The sequence below is a fragment of the Sceloporus undulatus genome, chromosome 1 (assembly GCF_019175285.1).
Source record: "Sceloporus undulatus isolate JIND9_A2432 ecotype Alabama chromosome 1, SceUnd_v1.1, whole genome shotgun sequence".
NCBI lineage: Eukaryota > Metazoa > Chordata > Lepidosauria > Squamata > Phrynosomatidae > Sceloporus > Sceloporus undulatus.
The window spans coordinates 369,751,205-369,767,864 of NC_056522.1; the positions used below are offsets into that span (position 1 = coordinate 369,751,205).

General features: G+C 41.6%; 1 protein-coding gene across 3 annotated transcripts in view; it reads right to left on the reverse strand.

Moving 5' to 3' along the window:
* The window catches only part of SYNE2 (spectrin repeat containing nuclear envelope protein 2), a 233,730-nt gene that overhangs the window by 169,661 nt on the left and 47,409 nt on the right, over positions 1–16,660 (reverse strand). For all 3 annotated transcript variants that reach the window (XM_042454459.1, XM_042454452.1, XM_042454444.1), the window contains 7 exons: positions 15,180–15,338; positions 14,102–14,334; positions 11,359–13,477; positions 3,180–3,505; positions 2,737–2,881; positions 2,146–2,364; positions 1,102–1,367 (listed from right to left, as the gene is read on the reverse strand). In XM_042454459.1, the coding sequence (XP_042310393.1) occupies positions 1,102–1,367; positions 2,146–2,364; positions 2,737–2,881; positions 3,180–3,505; positions 11,359–13,477; positions 14,102–14,334; positions 15,180–15,338 (3,467 nt within the window). The remainder of the gene's footprint in view (positions 1–1,101; positions 1,368–2,145; positions 2,365–2,736; positions 2,882–3,179; positions 3,506–11,358; positions 13,478–14,101; positions 14,335–15,179; positions 15,339–16,660) is intronic.

The window sequence follows — 16,660 nt, forward strand, 5'->3', positions numbered from 1 at the left end:
TGCTAATCATTATTATGTTAAAACTGATTCTACACCAAACTGTATGCATGTGTTATTTCAAAATGATGATGATGATGATGATAATGATGATGATGATGATAATAATAATAATAATAATAATAATAATAATAATAATAATAATAATAATAATATAATAAAATTTTATTTATATCCCGCTCCTTCCCAAGATCAGGGCGGCTTACAACATAGGTTAAAAAACAATGGTGCCATAAACAATATAAAAAGATACAACTACACAGGCAACCATACAATCAATAAAAACAATCAATAAAACTAACAGAATTAAAAACCCCTTAGCCCAACCTCTTGGCCACGGAAGAGGAGGGAGGCCCACAGGATTTTTAGTCGGGGAATGCCTGTTGGAACAGGAAGGTTTTTAAGTCCTTCCTGAATTGGGCCAGGGTGGTAGTCGAGCGGAGCTCGGTGGGCAGCGTATTCCAAAGGGCTGGGGCAGCCGTGGAGAATGTCCTCCGTGTGGTGGAGGCTAACCTAGCCCCAAGCACCTTCAGTAATTGCTGCCCAGACGTTCTGAGGGTGCGAGGCGGAATGTATGGGGAGAGGCGGTCCTTTAGGTATCCTGGGCCCAAGCCATTTAGGGCTTTATAGGTAATCACCAACACCTTATATTGAGACCGGAAGTGAATGGGCAGCCAATGGAGATCTTTCAAAACCAGTGTTATATGGCTGGTCCTGGAAACGCCAGTGACCAGCCGGGCTGCCATATTCTGCACCATTTGCAGCTTCCGAGTTTGGTATAAGGGTTGCCCCATGTAGAGTACATTGCAGAAGTCCAGTCTCGAATAATAATAATAATAATAATAATAATAATAATAATAATAATAATAATAGCAAAGGTGTCACTATGTCAGCCACACACATTTTTATTTTGGAGTATTTTGGATTTCAGATTTCTGGATAAGGGATACTCAACCTGTATATAGCAAGTTGCATCCCTCTGAAGCTTCTAGGGGTACTATCTGCCATATTTTTCCACAAAGAAAAAAAATGAAAGTGTATTCTAGGATAGGGCAAAATGACCCCTAGGCTCTCAAAAGCTGTGCTTCCCTAATTTATACTTACTCTTTTATTCTGTCTTGCATGGTTTGGATTTCACACACAACAGGAATGTCTTTCTTCCCAGGAGGGCTTTCAGGAATACCCAGGATGCTCCTTAAGCGCTGAAGTATTATGCAGAGCAATAACCTCTCAGCATCCACACTTTCCTTGTAATAGTCTGTACATTCTAGAAGTTCTTCCAGTTCTTCTTTGGTGACACTTTCCTTCTCTTTGGGGTTTTCAGGAAGTTCTTCCAGCAGATTGTCTAGAATTATTGTTTCTCTTTCCATCTAAAAAGAAAGATGGACACAGGGGCAGGAGAGTGAACTAATTCAACTACTAGGGATGTGATCCTACGAACACACTTTAATGGAAGAAAGCACCATCAAATGTGCACTATGTCAACATTATTTCTGAGACAACATGTGTAAGATTGGTCTCTGTAATATATTTGTTTTACTTTTGGAAAAATATAATGGTGATTGTTTATTACTTGGAACAGATATTCCCTGTGCAAAGTAAGTTCATTTATAGCTGTAGCCTGCACTAAAATGTTGTAGTATGAAGTGCTTCACAGCATTGTATCCATTACAGATATCAAGCGAGTTACCAGAGAATGGGAGCCTTCATTTTCCAGCCCTAGTAGAAAACACAGCTCTCTCTCCCTTTCTGTCAGCTCATAGATGGCTCATTAAATAAACCCTCTGCAGGTTAGTAACTTTTCTGGATGTATCTGAACGTTGCTACAGCACCATTAAATTCAGCAGTCATTACATCTACCATTGCCTTGGGGTGCATTAAGATAAAGCAGCCAACAAGGTTTGTAAACTGATAGTTTTCTATTTGTTTGGTTTTTTTAAAAATAGACTTAACACTGAATAGAAGCCATCAGTCACCATTGTCTTAATACCCTACGGGCAGCTATATTGCACACAAGGCATGTACTCTGGGATTCGGCTAGAGTCCTACCCAAAGGTGAGATAAATACAAATTTAAAAAGTGTGTCAACCAAAAAGCTTGAAACAGTTGCTCATTTGGGTGTATGCATGTTTTTCCCAAACAACTCACTTCTTCATTGATAGATTTCCATTCCTGGTTCTGTTCTTCACATATGCCCTCCCATTCTTTTGCAGCATTAAGTAGATGAATCCATTTTAGCCACAGTGTTGACACAATGGTGCCCATCAGCACACAATCATTTTCTTTGCATATCAGGCTGAGGTGTCCTGAATCTTGCCTCAACTTCATTAGATCCTCTTCAGTTGAAACTAGTCGGGAAACCTGCATCTTTAAGGGGAAAAGAGTATAAACAGTAAGTTCTCACGATTTACATGGAAACCCTATGCATTTCTACTCAAAAGAAAGTTCGACTGAGCTCAGGTATGTACACATTAGCCTATACAATCAGCTATCATAGTCAGTGGCCAGGATAGCTGAGGGATTCTGGGAGGTTTTTCTAAGTTCTCAATTTCTGAGTCAAGTATGGCATCCTAAGATTTGAAGTAGAGAACCTGAAGGATAGGCATCTTGTTATCCGGGAAATGCAAATTATATCTCATTTAAAAAAGCAAATCATACCTAGTGTGAAATATTTAGGGCAAACATAGTTAAAAAGCACTATATAAAAATGGTGAATGTTATTGTTATTATTGTCCTTACCTTGCTCTGTTCCGACTGCTCTAAAGCTTCTTTATAAGACACTGGAATATGTCCCAAAGCTTTCTGAAGCACCTTTTTCACATCATTGAGATTAGCACATATCATATCTCTGGATTTTTTGAAGTGTTGGTATTTTTCCAAACATCTAAGGAAGCAATAGTATTAAATAAAACCTGGAACAAGTCCATTGCAACCCCCTTCTGAATAAATCTTGCCAAGAAGATTGGCAAGTCAGAAATGACTTGAAGGCACACCACTACAACATCAAATACTTCAGTGGTAGGACCCAATCCCCAGCATCCCAAGTGAAGCTTGAAGAGCTCCTGCTGAAAACCTATAAAGAACATGGAGCTAAAAAAAACCCAAGGGTCCAACTAAGTATTGAGCATTTTCTTACATTCATAAATTGTTTTATTTTAACAAACAAAAACCAAATGACCTACCTCTGCAAATCAGTTTTTCTTTTTTGAGCCTTTTCTCTTATTATTAAACTCCCAGCAACAAGATCACTAAGTGTTTTTTGCAGTTGCAGACTGGCTCTTTGTTTAACTTTCTTCTCCAGCATGGAGGTCAATGCTTCTACTTTGGTCTTGGCAGTCTCAAATTCCTCTTGTTTCTGGGAAGTAAGGAGGATAGACTCCTTTTCCAGCTCATCCAAGCTGAGCCCTGGAGTGGAGAGAACAGCTTCACACTGATGGAGGAGATTGGCAGCCTTTTGAACAGCTTCGATGTAACACCTCACAGTGCCAAAGTCTTCATCTATGGCATGCTGCACAGATAAGCAAAAATATGACACATAAGAAATGCAGCAAGACAGTGTGGGATGAAAAAAAAATGTGAACCCTTTCTGCAAAATTCTTCTCTTTTCCAGAGCATTAATATTTGCCAGTGCAGCCCTACTTAAAATCCCGTCTTTTTGTATATCAATTTAACTTATGATAATAGCAGTGCCTTTTCAATAACAAAGGAATTATTTGGCAAAGGAGTACCGCATGTGACAAGGACCTTAGGATTATGCTTGATCATAAGTTGAACAAAAGCCAGCAGCGTGATGCTGCAGAAAAGAAGACAAATGCTATCTCAGCCTCTATTAATAGAAATACAGTTTTCAAGTCAATGAAAAGAATAGTCTCCCCTATATTCTGCTCTGGTCAGGCCTCATCTGGAGTACTGTGTTCAGTTCTGGGCACATTATTTTAGGAAGGATATGGCCAAGTTGAAGCAAGTTCAGAGAAGGGCAACAAGAAGAGGTATGGAAAACATATGAGGAGAGGTTGAAGGAGCTGGGCATGTTCAGCTTGCTGAAGAGAAAATTTGTTGCCACAAAGGCTGCCACAAAGAGGAGGGGGTTGGCCTCAAAGGGTAGAACTAGGTCTAATAGTTTTAAGTTACAGGAGGACAGATTTTGATTGAACATCTGAAGGAACTTGACAGTGAGAGTGGTTTGGTAATTGCACCAATTGCCAAGAGAGATAGTGGAGTCTCCTTCTGTGGACATCTTCCAAAGAATCATAGAATCATAGAATCATAGAGTTGGAAGAGACCGCAAGGGCCGTCCAGTCCAACCCCCTGCCATGCAGGAAATCCAGATCAAAGCATCGTTGACAGATGGCCATCCAGCCTCTGTTTGAAGACCTCCAAGGAGGGAGACTCCACTACACTCCTAGGAAGTGTGTTCCACTGTCGAACAGCCCTTACTGTCAGGAAATTCCTCCTAATGTTGAGGTGGAATCTCTTTTCCTGCAGCTTGCATCCATTGCTCCGGGTCCTAGTCTCTGGAGCAGCAGAAAACAAGTTTGCTCCCTCCTCAATATGACATCCCTTCAAGTATTTAAATAGGGCTATCATATCACCTCTTAACCTTCTCTTCTCCAGGCTAAACATCCCCAGCTCCCTGAGTCGTTCCTCATAGGGCAAGGTTTCCAGACCTTTCACCATTTTAGTCGCCCTCCTTTGGACACGCTCCAGTTTCTCAATGTCCTTTTTGAATTGTGGCGCCCAGAACTGGACACAATATTCCAGTTGGGGCCTGACCAGAGCAGAATATAGTGGCACTATTACTTCCCTGGATCTAGATACGATACTTCTATTGATGCAGCCTAAAATCACATTGGCCTTGTTAGCTGCCGCATCACACTGTTGACTCATGTTCAACTTTTGGTCTACTTGGACTCCTAGATCCCTTTCACATGTTGTCTCCTTAAGCCAGGTGTCTCCCATCCTATATCTGTGCATTTCATTTTTTCGCCCTAAGTGCAGTACCTTACATTTCTCCCTGTTGAAGTTCATTCTGTTAGCTCTGGCCCAGCTTTCTAGTCTATTCAGGTCATTTTGAATTTTGATCCTGTCCTCTGGAGTATTAGCTATTCCTCCTACTTTAGTGTCATCTGCAAATTTGGTAAGTATTCCCCCAATTTTTTCCTCCAAGTCATTGATAAAGATGTTGAACAGTACTGGGCCAAGGACAGAGCCCTGTGGGACTCCACTGGTTACTTCTCTCCAGGATGAAAAGGTGCCATTATTGAGCACCCTTTGGGTTCGGCCGGTCAACCAATTACAAATCCACTTAACAGTTGCCTTGTCCAGCCCACATTTTACAAGCTTGTTTGTGAGAATGTCATGGGGAACCCTGTCAAAGGCCTTACTGAAATCAAGATATACTATATCCACAGCATTCCCTTCATCTACCAAGCTGGTAATTTTATCAAAGAAAGAGATTAGATTTGTCTGGCATGACTTGTTTCTCTGAAAGCCATGTTGACTTTTTGTGATTATGGCATTGGCTTCTAGATGTTCACAGACTCTCTGTTTAATGATCTGCTCCAGAATCTTTCCTAGTACTGATGTCAGACTAACTGGACGATAATTGTTGGGATCCTCTTTTTTCCCCTTTTTGAAGATGGGGACAACGTTTGCCCTCCTCCAGTCTGCTGGGACTTTTCCTGTTCTCCAGGAGTTTTCAAAGCTTATTGCCAATGGCTCCGATATTACATTGGCCAGTTCTTTTAATACCCTTGGATGTAGCTCATCTGGTCCTGGAGACTTAAATTCATTTAGGTTAAACAGGTATTCCTGTACTATCTCTTTACTTATTTTGTGCTGAATTTCCCCTATTCTGCCCTCTGCTCCATTATCCTCAGGTTGAGCACCCTTTGCCTTTTCTGAGAAGATTGAGGCAAAGAAAGTGTTGAGTAATTCTGCCTTTTCTCTTTCTTCTGTTAGCATTTTGCCATCTTCTCCACGCAGTGGCCCTACCGTTTCCTTCTTCTTCCTTTTGCTGCGGACATATCCAAAAAAGCCCTTTTTGTTGTTCTTAACCTCTCTAGCAAGCCTGAGTTCATTCTGTGCTTTGGCTTTTCTGACCTTATCTCTACACTTGCTAGCTATTTGTTTGAATTCCTCTTTGGTGATTTCCCCATTTTTCCATTTCTTATACAGTGGTACCTCGGGATACGAAATACCCAGGTTACAAAATTTTCGGGATACGAAAAAATCCCATAGGGAATCATTGTTCCGGGTTACGAATGTTTTTTCTGGTTACGAAAAAACTTTTGGTGCTTTTTTCGGCTTTTTCGCACGGAATCGCGGCTTTTCCCCATTAGCGCCTATGGCAATTCGGCTTACGAAGGCTTTTCGGGTTACGAAAGCGGCCGCGGAACGAATTAATTTCGTAACCCGAGGCACCACTGTACATGTTCCGTTTAAAATTTAGCTGAGCTGAAAGTTCCTTTGTCATCCATCCTGGGTTCTTGCGACACCTCTCATTTTTCTTTCTCACTGGAACTGTTTTAATTTGTGCCTTCAGTATCTCCCTTTTGAGAAACTCCCATCCATCTTGAACTCCCTTCTCTTTTAGTATTCCTGACCATGGGATCGCCCCCAGTATTTCTCTAAGTTTACTGAAATCCGCTCTCCTGAAGTCTAGAATGCGTGTCTGACTATGCCTGGCTTCTCCTTTCCATTGTATAACAAACTCCAGGAGAACATGGTCACTTCCACCTAAGGATCCCACCACTTGCACTTCATTAACCAAGTCATCCTTGTTGGTTAGGATCAGATCTAAAATAGCTGATTCCCTTGTTGCCTCTTCCACCTTTTGGACCATGAAATTGTCTCCAAGGCAAGTGAGGAATTTACTAGACCTTGAGGATCTGGCTGAGTTTGACTTCCAACAAATATCAGGGTAGTTGAAGTCACCCATCACTACTACATCTCTCCTTTCTGAGTGTGTGGTCATCTGTTCTAGAAAGGCATCATCCAATTCCTCCGTCTGACTTGGGGGTCTGTAGTAGACTCCCACCATAACATCCTTGTTGTTTCCCTGCCCTTTAATTTTTATCCAGATGCTCTCCACCTGGCTTCCAGGATTGATGTCCTGGATCTCTTCACTGGTGTAAATATCTCTGACATATAGGGCTATTCCTCCTCCTTTCCTGTTTGGCCTGTTTCTCTTGAAAAGGTTATACCCCTCTATTTCCACATTCCAATCATGAGACTCATCCCACCAGGTTTCAGTGATGCCTATTATATCGCATTTGCTTTGTTGTACTAGGAGTTGAAGTTCATCATGCTTATTTCCCATGCTCTGTGCATTAGTGTAGAGGCATCTAAGACCATGTGTTCCCTTTACTTGCTGCCTGTGCAAGTTTTTTTGCCTCCCGCTGTTGGGTCCTTGCACTGTTTGTCTTGTTCCCTCTCTGTCAGTTTGACTATCTTCTCCAGTCTTTTTGCCTTCCAGAATACTGTCTCCCTCCCCCACATAACTCAGTTTAAAGCCCTCCTGATCAAATTCTTGAGGCTATTGGCAAAAATGTTTTTGCCAACTGGCGTGAGATGCAACCCATCCCTTGCCAGAAGTCCCTCCTCATGGAACTGCAACCCATGGTCCAAGAATCCAAATCGTTCTTGGCGGCACCATCTATGGAGCCAGTTATTTACATCCGCTATTTTCTTCTCCCTTCCTGGACCATGCCCTTCGACTGGGAGAAGAGAGGAGATGACAACCTGTGCATCTACCTCTTTCAACTTCCTACCCAAAGCCTCATAATCCCTTATGATATTCTGAAGGCTATGCCTTGCAGTATCATTGGTTCCTACATGAACCAAAAGAAAGGGGTAATGGTCAGTAGGCTTGACCAGTCTTGTCAGCCTCTCTGTCACATCACGGATCTTTGCCCCAGGGAGACAGCACACCTCCTGAGACATCTTGTCAGGCCCACAAACCACTGGTTCAGTGCCTCTCAGCAAAGAGTCCCCGATGACCACTACACGCCTCCTCCGAGGCTTAGCAGCAGCCATTCCCTTTGGTGGAGCTCTCCGGGTCCCCTGCTCTGTCCCTGAAGTCTGTCCCTGCTGCTGTTCCTCATCATCCTTGATAGCAGAGAGAGATTGAAATCGATTCTGTAGCTGTAAGCTTACAGTATGTTCCCTGGTTTGCCTACTTCTGTGTGTGACCTTCTTCCAACTATCTACTTCTGTTGTGTGTGAAGTGATCTCCTCTTCCCCAGCAACTTCCTTTGTGTGTTTCCTGTCCAGGACCATCTGGTCCGTTCTGGTCAGGACAACCTCTTCCTCCCTATGATGCTGAAGTGTAGCTAGCTGGGCCTCCAGCTGCTGTACTTTCTCTTCTAAGAGGGCTACCAACTTGCACTTGGGGCAGGTAAAGTTCCCCATATCCCTAGGCAAGAAGACAAACATCCCACAGGTGTTGCAGGTGACTGCAGCAGGGCCTTCAGTGTCCATATTGAGAAGTCTTAAGGAAACTCTGAGCAAAACTGTGGGTTTCCCCTGCTAAACACAAGTGTAAAGACCCCCTGATGGCTTGGCCTTTGTCCCCAAACTCTGTCCTTGAGTTCAGTTCACTGGCCTTATAGTTATGTAGACTAGCTCCTTTCAGAGCAAGTCTCTGACTCACTTCCTCTGAGCAGAAGTACCCACAACCCCCTTAAGGAAAAGGGAAAAGAAAATGTGGAAAATTAAAGGGCCCCCTCTAACAATGTTCCCAGGCCAGCTTCTCCAAATTGTCCTTGACTATATAACAATTTTTTAAAAATACAAATAAACAATTCGCGCGTCGTTAGGCGCGCGCCTCCCCCAGAGTCTGCTGGGGATGCTTTAGCTGGAGGTCCTGCCTTGACGAGGGGACTGGACCTAATAGACCACAGGGGCACCTTCCAACCCTTATGATTCTATAAATGACCTGTTTCCACCTCTTCCTATTTTCTGAAGATGGGTGGGGATGCATGTATTTCACAAAGACTATGGAGGACATATATTTTTTGCAATTTGTTTTTTAATGTGAAGTCAAAGGCTTTCATGGATGGCATCCATAGCTTTGTGTGGGTTTTTCGACCTATGTGCCCAGGATGTTTATAACATGTTCTGTTATTGCTGATTTTTCTGGGCGACCCAGTCTGCAGTGTCTCTCATTCGTATTTGAACGCTGCATTTGGTGGTCTCTATGTAGACTTGTTCGCAGCTGCATGGTATGCGGTAAAGTAGCAGAAGATGTTATATGCAATTCTGGGCATAAAATCATGTTTGAAAACATTGAAATTCTGGACCATGCCAACAGCTATCAGGTCAGAATGCACAAGAAAGCCACTGAAATCCACAAACACCAAGACAACCTCAATAGGAAAGAAGAAATCCTTACAGTTAGCAAAGTTTGGCTACTGGTCCCGAAAAACACTAAAATCAAGACTCAGCAAAATGAAAATGAAAAACCACCCAGGGTCAAGGTTTTTCCAGTAGACAATGATAACTAATTAAACAGACATTAATCCTCTTTGCATATCCTCCCACCCTGAGGCCTTGCCATCAACAACAGAATACACAGATTCCCATGGAAATCACTCCTCCCTACCCAGGGATCACACAGAATGTATGTGTGTGTATGTATGTGTACACACACACACACACACACACACACACACACACACACCTCTCTTCCATGTCAGCGTTCTCTGAATATGCCAGCCACAGATGCTGGCGAAACGTCAGGAATAAACTCTTCTAGCATATGGCCACATAGCTACACCCCCCCACAAAAATTGCTTTTTGTTTGTTTGTTTTTGAAGTTCATTTTTTTTATTTAAAAAAGAACATTTCCATAGATTTCAGGCATCAATATTGGATGTAACATTTTGTTTTCTATACCATCTTGGGAAGTTTTTAAGCTGAAAGGTGGCATCTGAATGAAGTCCGAGAGAAACCTCTGAATGATGGATGGCCACCCAGATATGGCTGTGAAAGGTTAGACAGGAGCAAAGGGGCCTGCAGACCCTTCTCTGAAAGACACAGGTCTGTTCCTGCAGCAATATGCTAGAAAGTGAGTCAGCAAACCAGAATTGAGAAAAGTTACTTTTTGTATTGCAGCTCCAAGGATCTCCCACAGAATTTCTGGGAGATTTATTCCCCACCCTCCAAAAAGGTCCCTTTTAAAAGAGAGAAAATTAGTGCTAACAGCATATATATGTCTGGACATCACATTACTCTCCTGTTCTTCTCTTATACATAAGTCAGGCCTTTGGTAAGAAAAAAAAAAGAAAGGTACAACACAGAAGAAACATTATGAGAAATAGGATACTGTATGGACTCACATAAATACAAGGAAATGAGCCATGACATCATTCACTGGAAACAGTCAAAGTGTACTGAGAAAAGTTACTTTTTTGGACTAGAACTTTCCAGACAGCATGGACAATGGTGTTCACAATGGCTGGGAAACCTGAGTAGTGGAAGCCCAAAAAAACATTTTCCGAGCTCTCACCCTGTCAACATTTCTGCACACACTGGCCATGATGATGGCTGGGGAGTTCTGAGAGCTGTAGTCCCCCTCTGCGACCAGGTAGATTTTGGAGTCCCTGTTAGTTTCATGGCCAACGGTTTCAACCATCCAATGTAGAGAAAGAGTCCACCTGTATTAGTGACCTTGTTTGATATCTTTTGCATTTGCTTGGTAGTTTGAAACAAGGAAAAGATATGACATCTGAAAATGGACTAGTCCAGTAGTTCCCAACCTTTGGTTCTCACAATATTTTGGACTTCAGCTTCCCTGATTCCTGACTGTTGACCAAGTTGCTGGGGCTTCTGGGATCTGAAGTCCAAAACAAATGGAGGACCAAAACTTGGGAACCACTGGACTAGAGGAGCAAATTTTGCTCTGTTGCTAACCTGCTTGTACATATTTTATATATATATATATGTTGGGGATGGGGGAGATTAGTCATACTTGCACATACTGATTTTATTCTTGCTTCTCCACTATATAAACCTTGGCAATCCATCTTCCTATAGCCTCAGTATGGGGGGTGCATCCCAAATCATTTGCTCTATACAACAGCAATGGAGAATTTGATTGTCTGCCAGGGATATTCTGAAAAAATACATTTGGGGATCCACTTCTAACATTGGTTGAGAGGGGATCCTGGAAACATCAACAGAAGGACCAGAATGCTTCTCTACTACGTTCCATCTGTTGCATCATTTAACATCAGCAAGGCTTATCTTATAGCAATAACCAAATGAACTCCTGAAGAGATGTGGGAATACACCCAATTCCAGAACAGATCATTTTTCAAAGCTCTGGATGTGGCAAACGAGCTATCTAGGATTACTTACCATACGTGCAGCAATATCAGCTTTCAACTGTTTTTTCAGATTTCGCAAAGTCCCTAATTCTCTCCCAAAAATATTAGGGAGGGAATATTTCTCTTCCTGAGACTTTCTTTTCAAGAAGTCTTCCACAGCACAACATTCTGTTTCTACAGCATCTTCAAGCACTCTGCAGTACATCTTTTCACAAGGAATCATGTGAATTTCCAAGTCAAGCAGAAGGGGCTGTTGGAGCTCAGACTGAATTTGCTTTAAGGTCATTAAGCTATGATTCAGCATGCTCTTAAGCCCTTGTTCATGTTGGTATTTTTCTTGAACTGCCAGTATCTTAGATTGGATCATCCGAGTCACTCCATCTATTTTTGCCCACAGACTCTTCATTTCCTGCATCTTGGCCTCTTTGAGAGAGGCTGAGAGAGCCTCGTTTTTATCTAACAGCCTTAGTGCATCCTGAGTTAAGTGCCTGGCGTGTTGTATTCTCCAGCTCAAAACCTTTTCTGATATCAGATTGGTTTCAGGGATGGCATCTGAACCATCTTTCAGAACATCACAGTCTCTCTGTATATTAGATACAATAGCCTCAGCCTCACTGAGCACTATTTGGTGTCTGTTGTACTCTGTGAAAAAGTTCTCAGAGTGTTTAACCCTCTGCCCAAGGTGATTTTCCATTCTGCACAACTGGCTTTGCAATTCATCAAGACGTGATGCATCCCATTTCAGATCCAGGAATTCCCAGATCTCTTTGTATTTGTCTAAGTGTGTCAAACATTCCAGGAATGATAAAGCTCTCTCTCTCAGCACACTCCATTTATTCTTAAACTCTTGATTTGTGGGGAACCGTTTCTTTAAATCCAGTTCCAATGCATTACCCTGGAAATAGAGGCTGCTGAGACCCCGCTGCAGTGTCGTGATCTCTTCCGAGAATTTTTCACAGCTATCTATCTTGTTTTGTATTGTATAGTCCTTACACTGGATTAGCCTGAGGGCTCTTTTTGCTCTGCTCTTGAAGCTTCGTAAACAATCATTGAAAAATAATTGCTCAAATATGTTTAGCCTCTGAGGTGGATCCTTGTAATTTGCATCTACTAATCCTTCTGCCTCCTGAATCTCCTGGGGGATCTTTTCTGAGATGACCCACCACTGCTCCAGCTCTGACTTGACACTTGGTTCACCTGCATCCAGGCTGAACATCCTCTCTGCCTTCCAAAGTTGGCTTTGAACTTTGTCTACATCTGCAAAAAGCTTTTGTCTCTTCTCAAACTGTGGTTCCAGCTGTTGCACCCTCTGAACCAATTTCAGCACAAGACGCTGGTGGCAGGTTTTTAACTCATGTGCAAGGACGTCAAGGGCAGAAGATTCCCTGGAAGCCAGCTGGGGAGCAATAAGTTGGGCCTCATCTACCAGCTGTATAACAGCTGGTTCTTTCTCTTTAGCGACACTGAGCAGAACCTTACAGCTTTGGATTTGTGACAACAGTTCATCTGGAAAAAGAGCTACCTTCTCATCAAGATAAAGCTCAGAGACTCTGGCCCATAAGATGGCCTCCTCTATCTTCCTGGTAATTTCAGACATCTGGGGATAGTTGTCAGTTATCTGGATGTCCTCCTTTGGAGTCAGCTGCTCCAGCTCCTCCATCTGGTTCTGTAAATCGTTTACTGCATCTTCCAGAGCTCTTTTCCCTGCATCACTCCAAATTTTTTTCATTTGCATCTCGACACCCCTTCTCAACAGAGAAACACTGTGTTTAAGAGTCTGTAATTCTGTGGCCATCAGTGCTGGGTACACATAGTGTTCTCCATTAGATGCACACAGACCTGTTCGCAAACGGTGCTGCTCCTGCAGCAGCTTTTGGAGGTCCTGTGCTTTGTTCATAAAAAGTTTAAATTCATCAGCTTCTGCTGCAACCCAGAGCTGTTTCCTCTGAAGTGAGTCTTCCATTTGCTTCCACCATCTCTCAACCTGGTCCACTTGGCTTTGTGTTAATGCCTTGTCCATCTTAGTTAAATGCCTAGATAGATTTTCCTGTTCAGTTTTCAGCTTGCTCAGAAGGACTCTCTCTTCTTCTATGGATTTTAAGTACTTCTTAATATTCTCAAGGAGAACAGTATCCTCCATAGATCCCCTTCTGAAGGAAAAAAAGAATTAAAATAAATTTTGACATTCTTTTTCTAAAGCCATTTTATTCAACATATATTGGCTAAAACCAACTACTTAGCACATTTCAGAGGCAACAATTATAAAAGGAGATGTCTAATACTGGTTACAATTTCTACAGTGAGAGTGTATAAAATTTTATGATTTAAATACAGTCAGAACAAATGCATGCCCTAAGATGGGGTTATTGAGCTCTGCAGAAGGATATCTAATAGGAGAGTCATAGGTTGGGTTTAAAAAAAAAAAAAGAACAATGAATCGTTTTTGTGGTTTTAATATATTGGATACCATGCATAACTTGTGGGATGTGACAAGATATAAAATATATGAGTAAAAGGACATGGGACATGCTCCCTCTATTGCAAAGTTAGAATAACACATTTTAGGTATGTCTGTTTAATTGATCAGAACTTGGGAAAATAGCAGTAGTAATCATCATCATCTTATTCATAACTCACCTTTTCCCCAAAAGTGGGACTGAAACTTTGGGTTACAATTCCCAGAATCGCCCAGTTAACATTCTGTGGTTTGTAGACCAAAACAATAACACTTCACATCTTTGTTAATAATGTATATAACCGACATATGTACTCACATTTTTAGGTTTTCTTTTTCTGTTGACAAACGCTTCATTGAAGACTGGACATGAGCAAAGCATTCTTGATAGTTATTAACTAAATGCAGCTGTTCTTGCTTGGCCTCTTTAACAGCCATTAAATCCTGAAGCAGTTTATCCCAATTAGAAGAAGACACATTATGTGGATCTGATTTGCTTCTTTCCGCAGCTGTAGCTTCAGTTTTCTGTTTTTCCAGCTGAGTACACAATTTCTGCAACAGAAATCCAAACAGAGAAACTTTTAGTAAAGTTAATGTAAGAAAAAGGCTTTCTTCTGATGCAAAGGGATCTTGTAGGACCTTCGAGACTAACTATGCAAAAAAGGTTATAGGATAAGTTTTTGTAGACTTGGTCTACTTCCTCAGATGTAGCACTTCACCCCACACATCTGAGGAAATAGCCCAAGTCTACAAAGGCTTATGCTATAACTTCTTCACACAGTTAGTCTATAAGTATTACAAGATCCCTTTGCATACTGATATTCCAGACTAACACAGCTATGTCTCAGAATTCTTTCTGAGTTATAGTCCTAACAACTGTTCCAAGCTTTGCTAACAAGATTCTCTGTCTAACCATGGCCAACTATATGTTTCCTCTGTGTGTTTCTTGTGTACCTTCAAGTTGTTTTTCAACTTATGGTGATGCTAAAGTGAACATATCTTGGCAGATTTATTCATAGGAGATTTGCCACTGACTTCCTTTGAAGCTGAGAGCATGTGACTTGCCCAAGGTCACCCAGTGGGGTTCGTGGCCAAGCAGAAATCACACCCTGGCTGCAGAATCGTAGTCCAATGTTCAAACCACTATGTCACGCTGGCTCTCCAGATGTTTACCTCCAAAGAAGGTGTGACAGTGGCAGCCCAAAGGCCTATGCCACTTTAATTGCTCAATCTGACATATACTGTTGGAACTTCCACACATTCTTTCCAATGGCATGGCATGCATGCTACCGATGTGTCCTGACACGATGCCACTGTGTGAAAAAATGCCAGCAGGGATTTCACTTTGAGATTAGCAGCATAATCATACACAAATGGCTTGATTGGTGTTTCCTTACCTCAATCTCTTTAAGATGGTCATTCACCAACACAATATCTAACTCTGCAGTCCAGATCTTCATCTTATTGACCTTTTGTTCCATCTCAGCATATTCTTCAAGTGCTTGGTCTCCAGGAAGAAGAAGATTTCTCTGGGAAACTATTTCTACTGCTGAGCCCTGAAAACACAAAAAAGTTGTCTGAATAAATGTACTACTTCACATTGTCTTGTTTCAGACTGCCAAACATCTCCTTATTCCTCTGAAGTTCAACTAGAAATTAATTTAACAAACCCCAAGATTTCCTCTGGCTCAAAATACAGCAGGAAGCCAGATCATTTGATTAGAAATCATGTATTCTAATAATAGGTGCTCTGCATTGGCTAGAATGGTAAACTAGTGGCTTCCATACCAGTTAATCCAAGTTTTAATCTGAAATCCTTCAGTGTAAACCTCCAAGGTGAATTCACCACACTAATGACTTGAGTATCTGTGTTGTCCTTAATAGCCAAAAAGACCTGGCTCTTCAAAATCAGGATCAAGGACATGACAGAGTCCCTAAACCAGACCCCAGAGCTATCAGCTATCATTGGTCACCAGTGCATCTAGGTTTGACCACATAACACTCATCCTAAAATCTCTTCACTGGCTGCTGATCAGCTTCCAGGTGCAGTAGATGGTGTTGGTTATTGACTTTAAAGCCCTACATGGCTCGGGCCCAGGTTACTTGCAGGAACGCCTCTCCCTACATAGTCCGTTCTGTACTCTCAGAACATCTGGGAAGGATCTACTTCAATTACAGAAGATCAGACTAGTGACAACTTCCCAGAGGACCTTTATTTCTGCCGCTCCAAAACTGTGGAATGACCTGCTGGAGGAGATGCATCTTATTACTACCTTAGATGCTTTTAAGAAAGCAGTCAAGATGGATCTCTTCTGGTGGGCCTTCCCATCCGATTCTGTAATCCCGTTCACTTCAATGCTCCAGTTTACTGATCATGCTCAGATGAGTATTTTAATTGCTACTGTAATTATTAATTGTTGATTTTATTATTGAACTATAGGAGGGGCAAGGTTTTTGTTAGGATTATTATTGCTGATTGTAACTTTATTGTTTCTTATTGTCCATTGTATTTTATCTGGTTGTAATCCCACCTCAATCTGCAGGGAGAGGCGGGAAATATAAATAATTTTTATTATTATTATTATTATTATTATTATTATTATTATTATTATTATTATTATTAAATAATAATAACAAAATTTATTTATATCCCGCCTCTCTACAAAATACAATGGGGTGGCTTACAAGATTAAAATATACAGTCCGAAATAATAATTATTATTATTCTAAGGAACCTCTTGATGGCTTCTTCCAGGATGTGGAACTCTCTGCCAAGGAAGGCTGAATCAGTCTTTTCTCTGTTGCCCTTCTATAGTCAGCAAAGACTTTTTATACAAGCATAGGATTTTGGCAGCTTACTGGCTTCTGAGGAAATAGA